This window comes from Dendrobium catenatum, unplaced genomic scaffold, assembly GCF_001605985.2.
Source record: "Dendrobium catenatum unplaced genomic scaffold, ASM160598v2 fragScaff_scaffold_883, whole genome shotgun sequence".
Lineage (NCBI taxonomy): Eukaryota > Viridiplantae > Streptophyta > Magnoliopsida > Asparagales > Orchidaceae > Dendrobium > Dendrobium catenatum.
Genome location: NW_021319345.1, coordinates 209,646 through 234,121, shown reverse-complemented (window position 1 = coordinate 234,121; position 24,476 = coordinate 209,646). Strand labels below are relative to the sequence as shown.

At 33.6% G+C, this 24,476-nt stretch overlaps 3 protein-coding genes across 6 annotated transcripts in view; 2 read left to right on the top strand and 1 right to left on the bottom strand.

The window, feature by feature from the left end:
• On the top strand, positions 1-2,640 carry LOC110101173 (putative F-box/LRR-repeat protein At3g28410). Of its 2 annotated transcripts, none has more exons than XM_020828964.2 (4): positions 1-128; positions 408-1,382; positions 1,794-1,976; positions 2,063-2,640. In XM_020828964.2, exons 2-4 carry the CDS (start codon positions 414-416, stop codon positions 2,441-2,443), a joined length of 1,533 nt encoding a protein of 510 aa, XP_020684623.1. In that variant the 5' UTR covers positions 1-128; positions 408-413; the 3' UTR covers positions 2,444-2,640. The 2 variants fall into 2 exon arrangements, with proteins under 2 accessions (XP_020684623.1, XP_028552985.1); XM_028697152.1 differs by having other exon boundaries at positions 112-128; positions 232-1,382.
• A 175-nt stretch (positions 2,641-2,815) lies between these two features.
• LOC110101174 (DNA (cytosine-5)-methyltransferase 1) lies at positions 2,816-15,389 on the bottom strand. 2 transcript variants are annotated; one of them, XM_028697151.1, is made up of 22 exons: positions 15,032-15,389; positions 14,498-14,944; positions 14,186-14,226; positions 13,949-14,045; positions 13,418-13,525; positions 13,215-13,334; positions 13,023-13,122; positions 12,746-12,912; positions 12,584-12,649; positions 6,375-6,617; positions 6,194-6,252; positions 6,058-6,124; positions 5,644-5,973; positions 5,497-5,565; positions 5,339-5,425; positions 5,168-5,255; positions 4,359-4,480; positions 4,178-4,282; positions 4,066-4,109; positions 3,907-3,976; positions 3,715-3,818; positions 2,816-3,351 (listed from the first exon to the last, which is right to left on the bottom strand). In XM_028697151.1, exons 1-22 carry the CDS (start codon positions 15,305-15,307, stop codon positions 3,192-3,194), a joined length of 2,970 nt encoding a protein of 989 aa, XP_028552984.1. In that variant the 5' UTR covers positions 15,308-15,389; the 3' UTR covers positions 2,816-3,191. The 2 variants fall into 2 exon arrangements, with proteins under 2 accessions (XP_028552984.1, XP_020684624.1); XM_020828965.2 differs by having other exon boundaries at positions 14,498-15,389.
• Positions 15,390-21,722: 6,333 nt separating this feature from the next.
• LOC110101181 (glutamate receptor 3.7) overlaps positions 21,723-24,476 on the top strand; it is a 26,539-nt gene continuing 23,785 nt past the window's right edge. The window contains exons 1-2 of one of the 2 annotated variants that reach the window (XM_028697150.1): positions 21,723-21,932; positions 22,009-22,436. In XM_028697150.1, the coding sequence (XP_028552983.1) occupies positions 22,184-22,436 (253 nt within the window). In that variant the 5' untranslated portion in view covers positions 21,723-21,932; positions 22,009-22,183. Of the gene's footprint in view, positions 22,437-24,476 lie in introns of both variants that reach the window. The other variant, XM_020828971.2, reaches the window with a different exon arrangement.

The following is a 24,476-nucleotide window of genomic DNA, read 5'->3' as shown; positions in this document are numbered from 1 at the left end:
ATTTATTTTACATCAAGAATTTACGAAGAGTTGCTCTATATATATTACGCCGTTCGAATAACTGAGATGGGCGTACCTTCGCACAGTGCGCAACCGCGCCCTTTCCTCTATCTGGGGTTCTAAAATTGGTACCTTTCTCCATTGCTCTGTTTATCCCCTTCTCTTCCCGATCAAAAGCTGCAATCTTTAGTTAGATTTTTAAGATTTCTTCCTTTCCGTATGATTTTGCAGAATCATCGAAAAGGATCCGATTCAAAAATCCTGTTTTTTTAGCTTGATATTTTTTCTTGTTTCGAGCTGCAATCTGATAGCTTTAGCTTTGATATTTATTCGCGCAATCTGAATGATCTGTTATGGAGCTTCTTCTGTTACTATCGCTCTGAATTTTCTGATGCTAACTAACGTAGGTGAATATGGTGGAAGAGGGGAAGATGGAAATCAGCGGCAGGCATTCTCGCCGGCCCTCGAAAATTAGGGTTTGTGACAGGGAAGAAAGTTTTGATCGGTTGAGTGAATTACCTGATGCGCTTCTTCTTTACATACTTTCCTTCCTGTACGTTGATGATGCGATTTCGACCGGTCTGTTGTCAAGAAGATGGAGGAACTTATGGAAATGGATGGATTGCTTGGATTTTCCTATGCAGTGTGGTAAATCGAAGAGGAATTCGATACGGTTCATTGAGAGAGCACTTAGTTTACACGAGGGTTTAAAGATCAAGAGATTTTGTGCGCGGTTCTGCTATAATTCAAACTACATACCTCGTGTTGATTCTTGGGTGAGTTTTGCGGTTGCTCGAAATGTCGAAAAGCTTGTTCTGGATCTTTTCTGTGTGGAAAATGGAGTGCAGCCTTATGTGATTCCTGGAATTCTTTACAAATGTAGGTCATTGCGGGAGCTGGAAGTGAACTTTTGCAGATTTGTTCCGCCGTCTTCTTTCAGCTTGAGCTCCCTTAAGAAGCTTGTGGTTAATAACACTGTTTTTGTTGGCGAGATGTTGAAGATTCTGATTTCTGGATGCCCAGTTCTTGAAGAATTGGTCTTGGTGAACTGCAACCAAGCTCGCAATCTAGATGTTGTGGTTTTGAACCGAAATCTTAAGAGAATGAAAATTGTGGAGTTTCCTGATGAGGTGGAGGAAGGTACTGAGGTGAAAATTAATGCTCCTTATCTTTTGCATTTGGAGCTGCAATCTGGAGATCCCAGGCCTTATATCATACAGGATGCCTCATCAATTGTGTCTGCCTGCCTCGATATAAGAAGAATAGTTACATGTTTGTCACTCAATGCTTATAATCAGAAGAATTCCATGAGGATAATAGAGAATATCATGGTAGGTCTTCATGAAGTCAAGACCTTGAAGCTATCTAGCTGGTGCGTTCAGGTATGGGCCTGTTCATATTTTCAAAGTATGAAAAAAATGTTGGTCTGGTGCTTGGCTTCTTCTTATTATTTGCAATACATGGCAATTACTTTAGGAAACACTGAAATTGGGGGGAAACTTTGGCTTCATTTGGGAAGGCTTTCTTACCGCTTCTTAAAATAACTTTTTACTACAAAAATTTTAATTTTTATATCATAAAGCTTCTTTAAGAAGCAAGAAGAAAGCAGTCCCAAACAAAGCCTTTATCTTTAAAGAATTATATCAAACTAATTCATTTGTTCTTGAATACCAATCACATTTCTCAAAGTGTATTTTCTTTCATTACACCTAATTGAACTCAAATGACATTGTTAACTGCCAAGCTCTTTGATCATTCTTTCCTTATCTTCTTCAACTATTTTTTTCATGAAGGCTATGCTCGCATATGAAGACGTTCATACTTGCCTACCAACTACACTACAACAGCTAAGACATCTAAAGCTGGATGTGCAATTAAGTAAAGATGAACTCCCTGGTATAGCCTGCTTGTTAAGGAACTCTCCTGAGATAGAGATCTTGACCATCCAACTTTGTAGACACGCCCATATGGACAAGGTACACTCCTATTTCTATATCAAAATATATAGTTTTTTGCAATTTGTTCTATGTTATACAAATGCCTTACATATTACTTATTGCAGGACATAATTGAACCTATGGAAAATGGAAATACAAACCTTTCTAATTGGTGTGAAGGGAGCTTATGGAAATGTCATCAAGCCCCTTTCTACAGCCTGAAGCATAATCTAAAGAAAGTTGTAGTGGGAAACTTTAAAGGAGAAGAAAACGAAATTAGGTTCCTGGCATTCCTGCTCAGGAACTCACTGGCCTTGAAGAAACTAGTAATATTGGTTCAACCGATATATTTTACTGGTTCGGGTGAAGCATACGTAGATTATTGCAGAAAAGTTGGAAGAGCTTCCAAGAAGTACCTTGAGAGTATCAGAAAATTGATGGGTTCGCCAAGATCTCCACATACTGAGATTCTGTTCTCTGGAAGCCAACCCACCTGTTTTTTCTAGTTCCTGACACCAAAACTAAATTATCCTCAAAAATACTAGTTTGTATAGTTATCTAATAACGACAACCACTATAAAAAACCTGAAAAATAACCAGTCCATGTAAATATTACTTTGATATGACTGAGGAAACAGTAAAGCACAGCTGAGGAGCTGAACTGTTGCAAGTCTGCCTATCTATACAACTTTTTTGATATATATGCGCATCAAGAACTGCCACTTCATAATTAAATTTATTTCTGCACTTTGTTTCTTAACTTGCTGGTAATTAGTATTTCCGAAGTAAAAATGAGCAACTAACCCATCTTTTCAGCTGAATTTTCTAATCATTACAGGTGGTGAAGTTAGTTGTGATATTCAGGTTGATCAATTGCTTAAAGAAATACAGAGATGTGGATAACGCACAAAACACAAATCAGTAGTTGTGATATTTAACTACTGATTATTTACAACGATATTTGGAGAAGCGAAGTACTTTCAACATTACAAACAATTTCCATAAAAACAAGATTGGAATATTGAACTTCTAAAAACAAAATAAGCACGAACACTTATTTGAGCACGCCTTAATAGTTAATTTCCTTAACAGGAAAAAAAATCTGAAATAATAATTAAACGAGAAGCTCACTTTTACAATTGCGTCGTGGCAGAAAATAGCTCAGCTTCAACTTTAAAAAAAAATGCAAGATAGAATAACAGACCTTCAAATCGAAACTACAACAAATACGATAAGAATCTTATTTTCGGTTTATCAATTCATTGCTTCACCAGCTTCTATGCCGAATTGTGGAAAATTTGTTGGCAGTGTAAAGACAGGTTCTTCGCCACTTTGGCCTAGGAATGCACGCCCTAATGAATAACCAAGGGCTCTTGAAACTGGCACAGCAACAGCATTTCCAACTTGAATATACCTACAAAGTCTAAATTGCTAAGAATCGAATTGAAAAAGAAAAAAAATCCCATCACTAATCCAGATTACTTCCAATAAATTCAGCTAATGATATAATATGCAAGCAAGAGAAACATACTACTTCACTAAATGCAACATTTGAATTGAATTAGTACTCATGCTGAGAAAATGTACTTTAAATTCTTCTCAGATGAATTTCAATAAGAACGACTTCACTGATTAAGACTTCATTTGGGACGGCTTCTTTTAATGCTTCTTAAGACAGCTTTTTTATATAAATTTTTTTATTGTTCTAAAAAGCTGTTTTAAAAACAGTAAGAAAGTCGTCCCAAACAAAGCCTAAATTATACAATAGAAATTTTACCTCTCTTTAATTGGCCCACAAAGTTTATAGTGATCAGGAAAACCTTGAAGCCTCGCATTTTCTCTAATAGTCAACACCCTATCTTGTTCAGGGTGTAAAATAACCTACAAAAGAAACTACTGAGTAAGAACCAAAGAATTCCAGAAATTGAACTATATGAGTGTGTGATTTCAAGCCATTAAATCAGAGAACCTGGTTGTGAGGCTCTGCCCTAGTTACTACTGTAGGAACAGTCTCGTCCCACCATAACCGTCCAAAAGGCCTGTTTGGAACAGAAAATATGTATCAAGTAGACTATTTACTAGGATTTACAAAAGAAACAAATAGATGAGAAAGAAATTGAAAACCTACTTCGTTGACCTTCCCTTAATAAATGACATTGCATAATCAGGTACCTGTCAAGAAATTTTCTAAGTGCCATGAATTTTAGTCTAAGTAGTTAAAACTGAATAGGCAAATTTACCAAAGGATTCCCTGAAGGCAGCAACACCCGTTCCACCTCTGGATCAAATTCCACTGTATTATTGGGTCCAACTCTAACTCCAGGGAAGTCTCTAAAATTGGCACCCTATACACATGACAGAATTTCTTAAGCCTTACAGTTTCAAAAATGGTCCATGGAAAGACGCAAGTAATTAACGAACCTTCTTTTTAGGAACTCTACAGACACGCAAATAATCATCCTCATTTAATTGTAGAGGCCTGTGATCAAATAGTGTATCATGTAGAAGTGACTTCTTGGGATTGCAGCAGGGGTCCATCGAATCTAAGAATTAGTGAGAATGCAAATATAAAAACATTAAATAAAACTGACGGTTTATAACAATGCAGTTTCATGCCAATATTTTACAAGATGAAGGGGTGCTCATATAAACAGTTTCATGATATCAAAGTTTGAAGTGTCCACTAATAATATAGAAATATATCAATATTTAACAAGAAACATAGAACTTTATGAAAATAAGAAAGCACTCATACGAAAAATCTGTAAGAAATAAGTATCATATCCCACAATACCATTATTTTACACCATGGAAACAAAGCTCATATAAACATTTAAGACGCTGAAACTCTTAATATGTTCATCACAACAACGAATATATTACAAAAAATATAAAAGAGCAAATATAAAGATGATAAATAAAAAAATATGACAAATCAACTAAAAAAGTTGTTTGATTTTTACAATCAAATTAAGACATTTCACAAAAGCAATTTATCATATGCATTAAGCAAATAAGAAGAAACTTAATATCAATTATAGTGAAATGATCATGCAAATAAAAGAGTATTATGCATATAAAATATAAGAAAGCTAAAACTTATATAATATAGACGAAAGTATGATATTATTCATCATCAAAACTTTTAAATAGAAAAATTACACAAAAATTTTTGGGAATGGATGAGTTATTATTTTGCCTTGTAGTTTTTAAGAATACTGCTGATATACCTGATGCAGTAAGACGAATAGAATACTGAAAATCAGTTTTTGGAGGTTCTCCATATGGCATTTCGTCTCTCCCTTCATTATTTTCAACCTAAAGGTTGATCAACGAAGACGTTATTAAAGTAGAATGACTAACACAAGAAAAACGTTTCTAAACAAAACAGCATTGCATACTTTTGGTAAATCTGAAATGGCATCGCCAAGTAGCAAGGCCGTGGGTAGTACTACTTTCTGATCTTCATTATAAGCAACAACATTGTTCTAAACAAATAGAAACTCCGTTAAGCAGTATCTAGTAAAAACAATTTTAAATGTCAAAATGTAATATTTACCTCAAATTTTACAGGAGCTCCACCTCGTACAAGTACATCATGTGTAGGTAAAGGAAATTGTGGTATAACCTATAGAAAAACAACTTTTAATACAACTAAATTTAAAATTGCTCCAACATCAATTGAAATAGAGAACAAACAAAATACCTCAGTAGGTCGAGCACCCCACAGAAATACTCTCATCCGAAATTGTGGAAGGCCATAACAGCCGGCAGCCATTATGCCCAATCTAACTTGATAATTCATTTGCACCAGCTTGCTTAAGGCAAACCTTCCAAGAAACCCTTCAGCAAACTTTAGAATATCCACAACATTCTCCATCAAAACATACTTTGGCTTCAGAAAATCCACAATTTCCATAAATACAGCCATTTGTTGGTTTCTGACATCTGCCAGCGGATTGTTAGAATCTCTAAATCTGTTAAACCCACTTATACCTTGGCAAGGAGGACCACCACAAATAACATCAACAAATCCCTGCAAAGCATAGGAAAATAATTTTAAAGCATTGGCATATTAGTATAAATGCTTTAAGTTATAAATTGAAAAAGAAAAACTTACAGGCAAAGGAAGTATGTGGTTTTTATATCCTTTTCGAACAAAAGCTTCAATCCTCTCAGAACACTTCCTATATGATTAAAGAATAATTAATAACTAAAAATAAACAACAAAGATCACTGATAAAAATATATTGTACCTTAGGCCACTATTTGGCTCCCATGTATCTTCACTTGGTCCGTAACCTTTCCATCGTACCTATATAATATAAATTGTAAATTACTAAGAAAAATTAGAATCAACTTAGATAAACCATAGTGCTTAACGCATACTAAAAATAACATGTTATAAAATACCATTCCTCACACAATATATATTACCTTAAACATCAATTCTTTTTTCCCAATATTATTGGGATCTCCATAGCAAACATCAACAAAATGATCAACTTCAAACTCTCCATTAGGCAAGGGAGATGAATCATCATTGTCATAACCATCACCAAGCTCATATTCCTCTGTGCTTTGCTTCGGTGGATGATTGACATCCAATGAAAACTTTTCACATAATTTCTTCCACTCTCTCAAGAGAGTAAGAAAATCCTCAGCTTTTTCATTTCGAACCTGCATATTCATTAGACATTCAATAGCATTACATAAATAGGGAATTAATTTTTTTAATAAAAAAAAAATCTGAGAATATACAATATTAATAAAGCCAAACTCAAACAAGGATCAATTCTCTATAGAGTAATGTTTTATCAACAAATACATCTTATAGAAAAAATTAGTCACTCACAATAGATGAACCATCTTAAATGCTATCAAAAGACAAGCTATTCTAAAATCTTCAATACAGCACAAAAAGTAAATATGATCAAACACACATTTTGATGCAATTTTTATAGCTTAAAGCACAGAAGTACATAGGTCAAAAAAGTTAAGCTATGAGACCATCTAAACTTGGTTTTAAGTAAAACTTATAATTGAGTCAGAGCATCTTGACCAAACAAACACAAAAATACTAAAATCATTTAAATTCAAACTGACTTAAAACCAAACACTAGGAAGCATTATTAAAAACTTCTCAAAGCCATTTGAAAGCCTAAATTTCCACCAAATTATAGGTGTTTATAGTCAAAAGAAACATCTAGACGTGACAATCTATGCAGTTTATCTCTTTGAAAATCAAAATTAGCAATTGAGTTTCATATTTTAGTATAAGTCGAGAATTAATTATTTTACGCTAATATTTTCTAGTCATGCCTTTCATATTTTATATAATTTCATTTATGAACCTTTTATGTTGCAAAGTCTTTGTGACTAATTATATTTTGAGTATATTTTACCTTGTTAATCCATCTAGTGTTTTGGGAAAAAGTGATATATCAATGCATGTATTGTAATGTGTCAAGTAAAATCTATATTGTGATAGTGAAGTCATAATAGTCATTTTTTACTTCCATTGACAAACATTATACATGTTGACCTCCATATCACCATCTAATTTCTCACAACCTTTTCACATGCATTCTCACCACCTTTAATTTCCCACTAATGAATGATAAATGATATATGATTCTACTTGAATAAAGATATCATTTGTTGTGTTTTCCACTTCAAAAGACTTTATTTGACTTCACAACCCATGGAAAATGACTTCCAAAGAACAAGTGGGATTACTAGGAGAAAGGACTATCGTAGACATCAACTTCAATTTTGCATCACTTTGGCATCAATTGCTTCAAACTCTACACATCGTCCCCTTAATTTATTATGTATGGGCACCTTACTTAGTTAAGGTGGCTAAAGCTAATCTTATATCACCATGATTTTTTTATTATCAAGTTGGTAAATTGATAGCAATTGGATACTACTTAAGCTAACTATAATAGTCAATTAGATTGTGAATCTTGTCCATTCACGCTTCCACATGTACACACAAGTTAACAGAACACTTGAATTTGTCCCATATTAAGAGACATCATCAATTTTTTAAAATCTGAAGCATTTAACAACACCATCCTTAAAACTCAATAATTTTAAAATCTATAATTGCCTAAAGAGACAACAATTTTGGACTCCATTTATTTCACCTACTTTTAAAAGAGTACTCTATCTCACATTTAAATGATTTAGTCTAAGAATTTCTCTTCTCAATAAAATGTCATACAAAACTACAAATATTATAACACTGTAGGAGGTAAATAGGACAAGTTACTCCAATACCACCCCTTCATAACTAACCAGTCTATTCGGCAAAAAAAGAATTTATTTTTCCCAACTTTTATAGACATTCTATATCTTTCCATAGAGTAAAATCTTAATTAGTAACAAACTCCATAGTTCTTAATATTTTTAACCATTCTCTAGAAAGTTGTTCATACCACTGAGCTCTCTACTCACAATTCAACCCATGAACAATCAACTTTGGCTTATGTCTATAGAGGAAGTATAGGAAGTCATAAACATGTCACATAGGCATATGGGATAAATTATTTTGTCAATTTCTTCCTAATTACCAAACTAAACATCATCTTGATTCTTATTTATAGCCATCAATGAAGGCTAAAATCTGCTACAATAGATGCAAGTAATGTGTTCTTCTATGAGGTCCATAAATGAAGCCATTCATATGAAAAATCATCTATGCATGTTGCTCTATTTTAGACTTGCTCTACTTGTAAAACCCCTCCGAAGTTCATAATTTTTAGTACATTTAGTCTGTACAAAATTGACTTTAGTATGGGACGAACTGAAGAAAATTGTGAAGAATCTGTATGATTCGTCTGGACGAACCTGTACGAGCGTGGACGAACCGTCGGGATGAAATTTGTCCAGAGAGCAAATCGTCCAGGAACGAATACACTTCGTCTAGACGAGATTTATCCAGAGGGTAGATCGTCCCGGGACGAATATGAATCGTCCGGAACGATCCTGTTTGATAAGTATTGGACTTGAGATATTTTGGAATCATTTTGAAGAGAGAGAAAAAGCTGGAGAGAGAAAGAAAAGGAAAGAGAAGATGAAGGCTTGATTTTGGAGGTCGCGGAGCGCTTTTCTTCCGTCGTCGTTGTTAGAAGAATTATTTATCTCGTAGTAAGGACTCCGAATCCTATTTCTGATTTCAAAAATTTTGAGTTTTAGTATTTTTCTGCTCAGTTTTGTGTTTCCGTTACCGAAAAACATGCATAACTTTGTATTGACGAAACTTTTACCTCGTAACTTTTGGTATGTTATAGAAATGATGATTCCGCACGATTTGATTATTTTCTGGGAAGTTTTCATCCGGAAAATTCTGTGTGATTTTTATCGATAGAAAATTATATCCGAATGTTGAAAAATATTGATTCAGTACAAGTAAAGTTTTGAAACATTGTTTTAAGCAATTTCTAGTAATTTGGTAATTTTCTGGATCAATGCATTTTACAATGACTTATGTCTGCTATACGATATTTTAAGGAGTTTTCTAAATTGAGCTAAATCATGTTTTACGGTTACAATGCATTGATGAGATAATGATGAATGTTGTTATATGATTGAAGGTGTTGTTATATTATTGTGATACTACTGTGTATTGTGTGTGTGAAAGACAAGTAAAGACTGGTTAGACCGTTGGTTGGAGACTGATTGACCTGTACAGGATGGTGGACCGACGGGCTTTCCTTTAAATATGGTTTGGTGTTATCCTCTACTGATCACGTGATTACTGAATGGAGTTATAAGGAGATGATTACTGTGCCGACGGGTAAAGAGTGATGAGTCTTTTTACTGAGCCAACGAATACAAGATACAAAATATTGATACAAGACTGAAAAAACACCTTAATAGCCAGTGCTTTTACTTGCTCTGTATGACTATTGCACTGAATTGCATGTTTAGCAGTATTGTTACTGCTACTGTGTGGATTTATTTATACTGACGAATTTATCGTTATTGTACTGTACTGATTTAGTTAATGCACGGATTTACTGTTAATGCATGATTTCATTGTTATACCATTAATGTTCATGTCACTGGATTGTACTGATACAGGTACTAATATTATTGATTCACTTTATTTACATTATGCACATGATATATTGTGTAAGTGACATATGATTCACTGAACATGTGATATAGATTACTGGATTTCGTGTGATTCACTGAGCACGTGATATTGGATAATTGAATTGCAAGTGTACGTTTTGATATGATTCTACGGCATTGATTGATTTCGATTGTTTCAAATAATGTTATGATTTTATTTTATTGATTTGATTTCAATAGTTCGTGATAGTATTGATTTGATGTTTTATATTAACTGATATTATTGAACCAATGATTTATCTTTATACAACTGATATTTGATTCTTATTGAAACGGTGATTTATTGATTGATTTGATTGATACTACCGATACGATGGTGTTATAGATAGTGACGACTACTGTAGAGATTTGACATACGTACTAATTCATTGAGCTTTACGGACTTTTATACTGTTTACTGATTCTTCTATTACCGATTGAGAATTATTGTTTCTGTATTGATATTGTTTACGCATTGACTATCGTTTCTGTATTGATTTCTGATTCTGCATTGATTCAAATGATCATGTGTAAGTGACTGCAATGATATGACTAATTGACATGTATATTGCTTTTGTACCGTGCTTTGATTTCAATTGTAGATTTTGGTGACCTGCTGGGCTTTTTGAAGCTCATTATATGTGGTTAATATTTTCATGTCAGAGCAAAGGAGCAGGAGATTGAGATTGATCAGGAATGTTCAGGTTTTTGTCTTTTTGTTATAGTGATTCTTTTTGTATTCAGGACAGTATGGATTATATGTGATTAATATATAGATCCTGAGTATTGTAAATGAACTTTTGGGAATGAATAAAAATGTTTACATGATGTTTTAAATTGTAGATTTTGTTAGACTGTTTACTATTTATTGATGACTATAATTAGCTCTGGTAGAAGATTGACTTAAATGATTGACTGAATAATTCTTCCAAGTTAGATCTTGGGGCATCACACTACTAGTCTAAAAAACTACCCAAAATCTTACACAAAATCTACAAACTTAGTTTGAAATATTGATACATCAAGGCAATGTGCAAATTGACTTTTTTAGTTCTTGCTAACAAGAAGTTGAAACCACTAATAAGTTGAGTTAGACCACATCTCCTAAGTACTTAATGATACATCGCAATATCAATGGTCAGTTAAAAAGCTCATTTAACTTAACATTATTAAATATGCATCTCATTCATCATTAGAACTGTTAGCTAACACATGCAACATTAAAAAAAAACATCTAAAGGTTCTACAAATTCATTAGTAAATAAAAAATTATCCTAGAAAAATAATTCATATATACTAAAATTGAGTGCCTAAATATTGAACTTTCTAAAATGTTGATTATACTACCTCAAATGAAAACAAGTCCTCCTTAAATACTATATTTTTTACAAAGATAACCTAGTCACCAAAAAAATAAGAAGTAAAAAACATTCTAATGTGACAAGATCCAAAGCAAAGGTTGAATACAAAGCTAAAGTCCACTTGCATATAAAATGATAAGGGTATTAACTCTTTCAGGATAATTTGATTTCCCATTTCTAACATTTGGCACTACATTATAACAATCATGGCACCACCAGTGTTATCAACAATTTAATTTTCCATAAAGTAAACATGATAGTTATGATTGGCATTGCATATAAAATGTGCTTTCTATGAAAGTTACAACTCTCCCAAGTTTTCAATTCAAAATAAGTAACAACTTTCTTTACAAAATATCTAAATCATCTATCATTTTTGCATTTATATGACAGGAAAGAGTTAATAAATAAATATGCTAAGTGTTGAAGTATGAAATATATGGAAATAATAACAATATTAGAAAAGATCATATTTATAGAATATTTTATAATAGATATGTGTATTTATAAAGTATAATTATGAATATTGTCTGTTTTTATATTCAACATGTATGCACCCATATAATGATATAAATGATTAGTTCAATCAACAATATACCAGAAAAATGTTCATACTCAACTATTTAATTAAACCCTAAAGTTTTGGTTGAGGTATGTTATTGTACTTGAATTCATTTAGCAAGAAGTTTACCATTGAAATTTTATGTGATTATGTTTGATAATCAAATATCTAGCCAATTTTCTAAACATTTGTGTGCAACCACGAGAAGGCATGTGACATAATTTGTCATAGCATTCTAACAGATCACGCCCAGGCCACTTATCTAGACATATTAGGGTACTCAATACAATAGATGCGACTCTGATTGTGAATAAATAAGAATAATCAACACTTTATGCAATATGAAGTGATATCAAAGGAACATTACTACGAGAAAATACACTAAAGTATAGTTTCTGCAAATTTAATCAGCTATTTAACTATTAAACAATGAAAAAAAATCATCCTAATGACTAAGAGTTCTTCAAAGCAAGAATGAATATACAAAAATTACTAAAATAATATTAAATGTAAATAAAGAAAATAAAAATTTAAAAAAAAAAAAAAAAAAAAAATTTAAAAAAAAAAAAAAAACAGAAACATAAAGATTCAACTTATACCTTGGTTTTAGGATGGTTCAAGCGTAGGCTTTCACATGCAAAGGAATTCAAATCTACTGCCCATGTCTATGATAGGCAATAACCAGGGAAAAGTCAAAAAACAAAAAACCCAAATATAAAACATTGGGATTGTATCAAAATAAGTTAATGATTGTAGCTTACAGTGAGAAGATTAAGCCCTACGAGATGGGCACCTTGACACAAGCCAGTAGACATTGCACCACAACCAGAGTACAAATCAAGCAATGTAGCATTCATTGCTGGTGCTTCACGTTCACCAATCTCATTACTCAATGTTGTTGACAAGGAGCTTACATCACTCCTATCGTCTATGAATACAAAGATGGCAACAAATCAAAACTTACAAACTTTAAATTTACAAACCAAAAAATGGAAGTTGAATATTGGAAAACATGAATCAAGGAAGGTCCATAGGTACCTTTCGATATATTGGCAAAAGTGGAGTAGGCGGTTGAATAAGACATATCATAATAATAATCACACTCTGGAATTTCATCTGATTTAGTAGTCATACAAATCTAGCAAAAAGAAGTACCAATAAATAAAAAATATAATAACTAAATGCAAAATCATGTAAATATTGTTTTCATGAAACGTATTAATTCATTACATTGGATGTAATCCGAGCAATAGTAATCTTTGCAACAATACAATTTAAATCATTATCATTTTGGTCTTCAGACAAAAATACTCTTCGTTCATCATGATCTTTTGAATGATAACTTATTACCTGCATAAAACAAACACATAATAAGAATTAACTATCACTGATCACCAGTCCATAAAAAAACACAGATTTTATAAACAACTTACTGTATCTACAGCTTTGTAGAACCATTGAGCTCTGAAATAAAGTTTTCCATCAATAGTTTCAAAAAATTCAATAATTCTTCCAACAAAGTTTGGTTCACCATCGCCAGCCTAAAACAAAATAATAATTTTTTTGAATATTTTATGAACAAATTATTAACATATTTATCATTAAAAACAAATGCATTAGTATGTGTACAAGTTCAACATTGCATATAAGGACATCTCCAATGGAACGTCATACAAACGTATGGAGTTTCTTGATCTCTCCATCCGAGCGGCATTTTTACAGCTATTTGACTACGGATGAACAGTATATTGATGTCGCACTCTTCATCCGTCATTTTTTTTTTAATTTGAAAATGAAGTATTGGAAGGAATATACTAGGAATATTCTTTTTTAAATGAAATTCAATTGGAAACAAATTATTGCATTTAATGTATTACTACATTTTGGTGTGAAAATTGAGTTTTTAAGTTGGAGATGCCGTAAAGAAAATAAAGTAGAGTAACTGCATTATGATATAGTTTTACCTTAACGTGTGCATGATCATTGAGGCTATAAGTAATCCCATCAACCATCGCCTGGTAATAGTGACATTTTGCTTTGACGGGCTCATCTTCATCTCCACTAAGGGTAATAATGACAAAAGTTTAAAAATGTGAGCTTTGCTGCCATCGCAGGTTACAAATAGAAAAAAAATGCGTGGAATAATTCAATACATTAGAAAATAGAATAATGGATCAACATTATATTGTTATGAAGCTTACTTTTTTGAGACCGACGAAGATATAGACCTCCTCATATTAGTCTATAATAAAAATAGAAAATAAAAAGAATTAGAATAGATGCAATACTCCTTTACTTACATATTCTGCACAAATAATCAATTGTTTGTATTTTTCATCTGATCCTATCCTCACCTTCTGAATTTGTTTCGTCTCATAAAATACTTTCATTTATTAACGTAAGCACCATCGCATAAATACAGATTGTCCGCATTTTTAGCAAATAAGCAAAATCATTACAGTTGAATTCATTTAAAAATGTCATTTCCGCATTTCATGGGTAAGATTGCTTACCTTTTTCGTGTATCTTTCTGGCCATCTACTTTGAGCTTTATCAAGAGGAACTGGATCTCCAATGAAGTAGCAGACTGACTCCTCGTCATCATCAACCACCACAGGCTGCTTAGGAAAAGCCCCTTTTATCTTCTTAGTAGAACTCTCCATTGGTTCTAAACACGCCTCTGTATTTTCCTCTTCTTTCAGCACATCATGTTCCGAATCCTTGTGTTTTTCCTTTCCTGGGAGCTCGGTAGAAGTTCTTTTCTTCTTATTAGAAGAGCTCGATACTGGCTCTTCACATGCCCCTAGATCTATCACTTCCTTTATCTCTTTTTGTCCCGTGTCCTCGCGTTCAACTTTTACATTTTGCTTAGCAGAACCCCTTGTTTTCTTCTTAGAGGAGCTCGCCACTGGTTTTTCGCATTCTTCTAGATCTTTTACTTCGTTCATCCCGTCCTGTTCCTGATCATTATGAGGTATATTCAAAGGTTTCTTAGCAGAAGCTTCTTTCTTCTTTTTCGAGGAATTCGACACTGATTTTTCACACACCTCTTGATCTTTCTCTTCTTTCACTCCTTTCCCGGCAAATTTTGATCTGCTTGGAGCGGACCTCTTTATCTTCTTCCGGGATGTCACATGATCTTCACTTGTAGTGCTCTCCGGAACCTCGTCGCAGAAACCATTCTCCTTCTCCGGCGTCGGCGACTGCCTCTTCCTCCGGGAGGTTGGCAATGCAGAGGAGGAGGACGATGATTCGACTGCCTGCTGCTCATCAACGACATTTTTCCGCTGACGAGTGCAGCGATGTGGCGTGGCCCTAGCCATGGAAGGTGAGGATAGCTTGCCGGGAGAATCGGCCAAGCTGGTGAGGCAAAGCAGGGGCTAGGGTTTTGTCGTTTGAGCTGGAGTAGAGTATCTATTTTATGCGACGGGTTCTCGTAGAAAATAAAAATAAAAACAAAAACTTTGAATTTTCGGACGCTGCCGGAGGGCGGGAAAATTTGTTTGGGCCAATTAAATTGATTTCAACTCGCGCCATATGTCCGTCCTTTGGAGAACCACTTGAGATTTTGGAAAAGCGCTTTATTTTACCGTATTTATTAGCCATATTATTTAACATATATGAATTACTTTTTATATTCATAAATTAATTAGACTTCAGTTTTGTTTTAAACAGTTTTATTTAACTCTACGTTTTCATTGGTTTTAATAAATTTTTGTACAAAAAAATATTATAAAATATAATAAAAAAATTATTCCAAACGAAACATTAAGTTTTATTTTTTTATTACTCATTTGACCTTTCACTAATAAATAAATTTATGACTAAAACCAATTGATGTTGTGTGTTGGAAATTCTCAAGTCAATATCGAAATTATATAAGTTGAATTATTTTAGCATAAAATGCAGCTTAATGAGTTCAACAAAATAGGTCATTTTTGGGAGATTATTATATGCGATCTTCGAATCATCCGAAGGCCAATCAGGACGCGCCACGTTACCTGATACACAACTCTATACAGTAATGATACACATCAAATTGGCGATGTGACGCATCATGATTAGTCTCTAGACTGCTTCTAATGACCGCACGTAATAATTTCACCATTTTTTTAGACTTTATGAGAGTATGATGCCACCCTTCTTGCAATCTATTTTGGCCATACATATAACAAATAGCAACCACTCCCAAAGTTAATTAGCATATGAATAATTAGTCTGGTCAATTGTGTAAACTCCCATAATTTGATCGGTTGTTTCCCCTCTTTCATCAATCTAATTAAGGTTTAGTTTGATATGACTTTCTTAAATCTTCTTAAAACATATTTTTAGAATAAAAATTTTGAGTTTTGTACAATGTGTGCTAAAAAATTATTTTAACGAGTAGTAAGAATGTCATCACAAACGAATCCTACATCCCTCAATTCATTTTATATGTAAGCATGTGAAGCCAATTTCAAAAGTTCTCTAAAACCTGTCGAATAAATATTATCTGGTGGAATTTAGAATGCATAATATCCAACACAATTAGACAGTGATCTGAAATAACTCAAGGAAAATGCCTTAAGAGTGCAATTTGAACAACATTAATATCAATAGAATTTAACAAACATATATCCAATCTCTCGAAAATTCTAGCTCCCTCATTCTTATTATTGCACCATGTGAATTTTGGACCCACAAAATCAACTTCATGATAATCATTATTAGACACGAGCATCTTCATTTTTTGCAGACCTTGAGAAAAAACAGTTTCCTCCCATCTCTCTTATAATCTTTAGATAATAAACAATTGAAATCTCCTCCTACCACTGATGAAATATCTTTAGAATAATACAAATCTAGTTTATCCCACAAATTCCTTCTATTATAAATATACTGGCTACCACAAATAATCTAAATCAACCTAATTCTTTTTTTAAAAATATTAAGCTCCCCGATAACAAACTGAGAAGAAGATTCATTCAAGGAAAAACACGCAATATTTGTTATCCAAAAAACCAGTATACCTCTTGACAACCCATCAGAAGGAAACATAAAGAAATCCCAATCCACACCAATGAATTTAGTAAAATTCATTCTATTACTATAAGATAATTTAGTTTCCATTAATCCAACAAAAAACACATAATACTCCTTCACAAATTCTTTTAAGTATTGAAACGCCTTTGGCCCCTCTACAATTCCAAATTGCAATTGAAGACATGGTTAATTTGGAGGGAAAATATTGCCACTCCTTTTATTCAAAAAATTAAGTTTTTTTTTTCTTTTTTTTAAGGGAGGATTTTAACAGACTCGAAAACCCTAAACTCATTACTCAATCTCTATTTAAAAAAATCTTAATTTGCAATAACCATACTATCACAAGAAGGAATTAAAGAATTATTCACAATAATAGGAAAAGCATTAAATATTTGTCCCAATATCGAATTATCTTTCCGAGGCTCCTCAACAACCTCTTCATCATCAATAATTCCATTTAATGCATCAAACTTATTAATAGTAATAGGAATTAAAGATGTAATAGGATTAATATTCATGCCCGATTCCACTTTCAATGAATTATTATAGTGATTATGCAATTTTTTAATGATATTTTCCATAGATCCATTTGTAACAACATCTTCAACTTCAACCGTCAAATTTTAATGTTGATTAATCATAATATCTTTTACCATATTAATTTTGATGAGAGCAATGTTTTCAGAATTGAACTTCACATCAGCATCTTCAATAGGGCATTCACAAATTTGACCAGCAAATACTAAATCAAAATTATGCAATTTGCTGGAATTAACTTCTCCACCAACCAACTTTTTATAACTAATATCATTAGAATAATTTTCTTCAACGCTACCTCTAAAAGGTTTAAATGAAGAATATTTGAATTTATTCTTTCTTTTACCATTTGAACAATTCACCAAACATTCATTATTCTTATGCACAATTCTGCCACAATTGAATCAAAAAGTTGATATTTTTCATATTCAATTTTCTTAAATAATTTCCCTGATGAACCTTTAATCCATGAACCTAATTACCTAAAGGAATTTATTTATCTAACAAAATTTGTACACAAACTTTAGCATATTATCTTCTCCCCCACTATAAAATGTTACCATCAATCATCAAAGGAATACCCACCTTAGATGCAAACCTTGTAACATTGAGTTTATCCCAATAATGCAATGGAAGATGAAGCATTCTTATCCAAATAGGAAAAGATAACCCCTTCAACGATTCATGTGAAAAATTAGGCAACCACTTATCAATTCCAATAATATGGCCATACACAAACTAGGGTCCACTTGTCATAACAAATCCATAGCTTCAGATGACTGAAAATAACAAAGATCCATTCAAGACCTATATTGGTTATATGAAACTGACCAAATTAAGACCACAGCCTTCTTAATTCCGCCCAAATAATATTGAATGATATATTTTTTTCCAAACACTTTGATTACCAACATTTTTTTAAGTCTCTGAGTGCTTGCCAATTACTTTCCACATGAAGTTTAACATAAGTACTAGCATCTATCACCTACGTATCAATAATTAATGATAAATTTTGATACGAGGATGTTTACTCCAAGCTCTTGCAATATCATTCTTTTCATCTAAACCAAACCAGGGAAAGAAACCTTCTAACACACTTTAGTAGTTTTAAAATTGGTTTCACCGGAACCATCCTTCTCCATAGCACCATCGACTAAATTTTTATCATTTTATTTGTCATTTTTACAATCACCATTATAGAATTAACAAAGTCAAGGCCATTTGAATTTAATCCATCAACTTTATTACCATAATCAATATGATTATTAACTTAATTTGAAGGTTTTAAATCCCCAAATATATTCACAAAAATTTTCGACTCCGATGGTATCATTAAGCAAAACATCTTTTCCTTTACCAATCATAGGCAAATTATGTTTAACACAGTAATCTGATATCTTCTTTATAACTAAAGGATCTTCTTTGAAAAATATTTTATGGTTTCCATGAAACGAGGTTGCAAGCAAAACTCCAACACGGCAATCTTCCTTCAATCCTTCAAAAAATCCAGAACCCTCATGAACATTAGCCTTCGATGGAATGGCGACAACAGATGGTCATAAGCCACCTCTGGCTCTATAAATTTATGTAATATTTTAAGTACAATTGTGTCAGTGATGATGCTATTATACTTATATTGTTCACATTTTCTCTATGAGATAAAGCTAAGATGCGATTAAATTCTTTACTCCCAAGCTCTATCAGCACTTAGAATGAGTTGAATCATTAGTTTCTTGCTAAATATTTCTCACCTTCAAAACTATCAAATTTGTAATTGATATCACTTCTTTTACTCCGCTTGAAGGAGAATCAGTTTATGAGAGTTAGGGGAGATTTAAGAAAATGCTCAATCAGGTAATGCCCTCACCATACTTTACTTGATTGGTATGTTATTTAAATATTTTATAATGGATTAGTAGGATCTATTAGCGCAATCTTATATGTTGCAGCTTGAGGATTATTAATATGTAAGCCATTTGAAGAAAAAAAAATTTATAGAGAAAATGGCTACAAATAATTTTTAATGGGTTGCTAATAGGATAAATTATAAGAGTAGTAAGAATTTATTAATCCGATGCTTTATTAATGTTGACTGCACAAGTTGCAACAATTTCTAAGAAGTTAAATACAATAATAGTGAATTAGGAACTAAATTAACTATGCAATTGGAGGATTAAAATTTAATTGAAAATAATAATGTGGAAGGGATTAAAAATATTAATTTTATTGGGAGACAAAATACGTCCTACTCGAATACGTATAATCCAAGTTGGAGGAATCATCCCCGTTCTAATTTGTCAAATAATATTGCTGGTAACAATCAATAGTATTGTAGTCAAAATAATCAAAGAGTAAAGTAGAATAATCTTCAACAACCTTTTCTTAATCCTAGACCTATATATATTCCAGGATTTAATCAAAGTAATCAGTTGGAAAGAATAAAATTACCATTAAAAGATTTAGTGATGTAGTTAAGGGCTCAATTGCAAAATCAAATTTCTTCTATTAAAAATTTTGAAAATCTAATTAAGTAAGCTTATAATTTCAATTAGTAGTAAACTTCTTGGATCATTACTTAGCAAGTAAACCAAAAGAAAAAGGATTCTCGTGAAATTTATTTGTAAAATTACATCATTGTATCCCAACCAAATTGATAAATCTAAGCAAATTTAACTAAAGACTATAAACTTAGAGTTGTATGGGAGGCAACCCAGATTTATGTTTAGTGTGACATATTATTTGTTTGAATTTACATAAGTTATATTGCATATGTTGTTGTTCTTGATAAGTTTGCATTTTATTTTATTTTGATAATTAAAGTTATGATCTAAATTTAGTAAATAAGAAACGAGCATAAATTTACATGAGCACCGCTAGGGGTGCAAGTGAGCCAAGCCGGCTCGAGCTCGACTCGTTTATGGGCTTGCGAGCTAAGCTTATCGAGCTCACGAGTCGAGCTCGAGTTCAAGCTTGTTTTGTAAATGAGCTTGAGTTCGAGCTTGAGCTGGCTCGACTCGTGAGCTCACGAGCTGGTTCAAATAAGTATTAAATATAAATATAAAAAAATAATATTAAATGTCATGTAAATATGCATGTATTTCAAAGTTACCGCGTTACCCAAATTATTTTTTTTAATTTCTCAAATCCCGCGTGTATTTCAAAGATCCTCTCTCTCTCTCTCTCTTCTATCTGATAGACAACGGATTGATTCAATAAATGATGATGTAAACACTTGAATAATAAATGCATTTATTCATTCATTATGGCATAATGATTCTGCTCTCTCTCTCTCTCTCTCTCTCTCTCTCTCTCTCTCTCTCACTTGTTTTAAAAGGCCGCACCATGCTTGAACTCGATGAACCAGAAGCGAACCAAACTGTGCGGAAGGTTTGACAAGTGGCTCAAACTTATTTATAATGGAACGAGTCGAGCTCGAGCTCGAGCTCCATATTTGACAGCTGAGTTTGACTCGAGCTCGACTCGACTCATTTTCACCCCTAAGAACCGTTGCGCTAAGTGTTTTAATGCCACAATGCTACTCTCCTAAGTGCTACTCTTTTGGAAACAAGTGTCACATCACTAAACTTCCGAAACTGCATATTTAGAACCACAGTATGCTTGGTTGATTGTTTGAACGCTGCAGTACCCAGCCATTTAAGTCAAAAAGTATGGTTATGCCAAGTCAAAAGAATATCGTACGATCATAACTTTAATTATGAAACTTTGATAAGTTTCGCAACGTTGATAACTAACATCCCGACGCCATTACATGTCCATTATTGTTTCATTAACAGTGTCGCAACGTTATTGACGCAAGCGTCGCTGCGCTTCATTTCATTCATAGCATAATTTTTTTTTTAATTCAAACTGTCCCAAAAATTAATTGGGTCAACTTGATCTAAGTTTTTGAGACTCTTGATTCATGCTCCATATTCATAAGTCATAAATCAAAATTTCTATAAAAGATTACGTAATATTATTCATCAATCAAAATTCAATTGGATGATATTGACAAGTAACCGATAGAATTTGAAAAAAAAGAGAGTTAAACGTGATGCTAAATTCATTGAAAATTAAAAAAGATAAAAAATTAAGAGCACAAATTACATGTTAAACGTGATGCTTTGCTTCGTCTCTCTCCTCACCAGCACTAACCATCCACTCTTTTGAATATTTTTAAAATTTTAGAATCTGTCATTTATTTTTTCCGTAATGCATTACTATTCCCTTGCCCTTTCTTGCTTTGATTCCTCAACTCACTTGTTCGAATTCGCTCTAAAGCGAAGGCCAATCCGAGGGAGCTTCTCTTCAGTAATTAAAGCTAAAAGGCGGCAACTTTACCTTCCCGTGAGCTTGAGATCACCTCCTGATAGTCGTCTATTTAGTCGGGTATCCGAGTTTCATTACAATCTCTGGAAACCACACGATTACATTTTCTTGCTAATTAACTAGTTTCATTTGCTAGTTCTCTTCCCGCAGAATTTTTATTGACTAGGGTTTACTGGATCGAGGGACTATGTTGGTTTCTGTCGTTTTAATAGCATTAAGGTGATATGATGGATTGGTTATAATCGTCATTCATTACGGGAGTTGTGTTTTTTTCAGAGCAATTTTTCAAGGCAACTGCTAATATTTCTGTCATGGTTCCTATTATGTATGCTCTGTTGATGCTTGTTGTGTTTGTTTTACACGGAGTTATCAATGGTGAAAGGCCTGCTGTTGTGAACATTGGTGCTGTGTTAACTTACGATTCAGCCATAGGTAGAGTTGCAAAGGCTGCAATTGAAGCTGCTGTTCAGGATGTTAATGCAAACGAGAATGTTCTTAATGGAACTCGACTAAATTTGATAATGGAGGATTCAAGTTGTAGCGCTTTTATTGGTGCAGTTGCAGGTATTACTTTAACCATTTTGTTGTTATATATCTATTTCTTTGGACACATAGCTAATGTAATTGATGTGAAACAGAATCGGAATTGCACAGAGAAATAATAAGACAACTGAGTAAGCAAGTCAATATAAAGATTAACGAGTCACAATTAATGATTTAATGAAATATCAGTTACAAAATTGCTTAGGCAATGTTACTAACTAGTTATGGAACAAAATAGGGACCAAACTACAATTCTCTACCGCTTTTCACCCCCAAACTGATGGTCAAACCGAAGCAGTAAACAAGAGTTTAGGAAATCTCTTAAGAACCTTGGTAGGAGAAAATATCCGGGACTGGGACTCTAAGATACCTATAGCTGAATTTGCTTACAACAATTCTGTGAACCGAACTACGGGTCTAAGTCCTGCTGAAGTCGTGTACGGATACCTACCCAAACAACCCATTGATATGATCCCCATGAGTCATAAGGTTAGAACATCTGAGTCTACATCTGCATTCGCATCTCATATTCAAGAATTGCACAAATAAATAAATAAAAGAATTTAACAAAGCAATGTTTACTATAAGATTGATGCTGATCGTTAGAAAATATTTAAAGAATTTGAAGTTGGAGATTCTGTTATGGTACGTATTCGTCCGGAGCGGTTTCCCCAAGGAGCCGTTAAAAAGTTACATACTAGAAGTTCGGGCCCCTTTAAGATAATCTCGAAAGTAAACAGTAATGCTTATGTGTTAGACCTTCCTGAAGGCTTTAATATGAATCATACGTTTAATGTTGAAGATTTAGTAGCATTTGAGGGACCTGAGTTTAACCCTGCTAATCCACTTCATAATAAGCCTTGTGAGAACCCACCTAGTGAGATCCCCAACCTACCTCCACTGCCCAATTTACCCACTTACCCATTGCGGAGAAGGTTGAAGCTATACTTGACAATGAAATCATTTCCACGAGTCGATCAGAAGTTTAAGGCAAGTTAAGATAGATTAGAGAACTTTCAATTGTCGATCTTATTGTAGTAAGCAGTTACAAATCAGAAGTTTAAGGCAAGTTAAGATAGATATGAAATTATCACAGAAAAACAAATATGTTGTAATACAATCCCACAGTTAATATTTAGAAAGTTCACTATGACTTACTATGCTCACTCACACTCAAAGTATGACTTAGTGGAGAAAGGTCTTCAGCACACCCAATGAAGCCACGAGGATGGTCGCAACGCCAATGATCTTAATCCACGGAAAGGTCGACGGTGGTGGAGAGGTAGTCGCTGTTGGGAAGGTAGTCGGAGGTGGAGGTGGCACGGGTGGATGGCCGTTGATGGTCCACTCGTAGTCCGAGAATTGATCGTCGATGATGTCCACGAGGGTGGGGAGGATTCGGTTCAAGTAATCTTCAACGGTGTTGTCAAAACCAAACCCGACGTCGAAGAATGGTGATCGAACGATGTGGATGTCTCCGTAGGCGTCGAGTACGAATTCGCTATCAACTTCGGGATCCGCCATGCATCCTTGCCGGAAATGAAAGAGCACCAATAGGGAGAAAGGAGATATGAGGTGGCGAGGGAGAGCACTTGTGGCTTGAGAGCAAGGAAGAGGGAGAAGGGGGCCGGCGGCTTCCAAGGGAGAGAGGGCTAGGCTTTGGTTAGTAGAGAGAGTTTAAATCCAAAAACTGAAATTAATTTAAGTTTTGGAAGCTTTTGGAGGGAATAAAATTTGCAATTTGAAAATCAAATCAATTGCAATTAAGGCCACTACGGGAAAACACGCGATTACTATCGGATTTTCCGACGGAATTTTTTGTGTTGTAACGAACGACGCAGGTAACGGCGGAATGCTCCTGAATCTTGCGACAGAAAAATTACGACGCATTTGCCGGCGCATAATACGACAGAAATTATCCGGCGTCGCCATGCGACGGTAATGGCGTCGGTAAAACGAGCTCTGAACCGATTTTGTCGCATGTTGCGGCGGAAACATACCGGCGAACATTATCGACGGAACTTCCGCCGGCTTATTTAAACTCAACGACTTATTTCCGTC

Bases quoted from the DNA above. Each gene is read 5' to 3' on its own strand.
- LOC110101173 (XM_020828964.2), top strand. From the start codon at position 414: ATGGTGGAAGAGGGGAAGATGGAAATCAGCGGCAGGCATTCTCGCCGG. The intron at 1,383-1,793 runs GTATGGGCCTGT...TTTTTCATGAAG, and splicing joins TATCTAGCTGGTGCGTTCAG to GCTATGCTCGCATATGAAGA. The intron at 1,977-2,062 runs GTACACTCCTAT...TACTTATTGCAG, and splicing joins GACACGCCCATATGGACAAG to GACATAATTGAACCTATGGA.
- LOC110101174 (XM_020828965.2), bottom strand. From the start codon at position 15,307: ATGGCTAGGGCCACGCCACATCGCTGCACTCGTCAGCGGAAAAATGTC. The intron at 13,335-13,417 runs GTAAGTTGTTTA...TGTTTTATGCAG, and splicing joins TCTACAAAGCTGTAGATACA to GTAATAAGTTATCATTCAAA. The intron at 5,974-6,057 runs GTAAGTTTTTCT...TATGCTTTGCAG, and splicing joins ACCACATACTTCCTTTGCCT to GGATTTGTTGATGTTATTTG.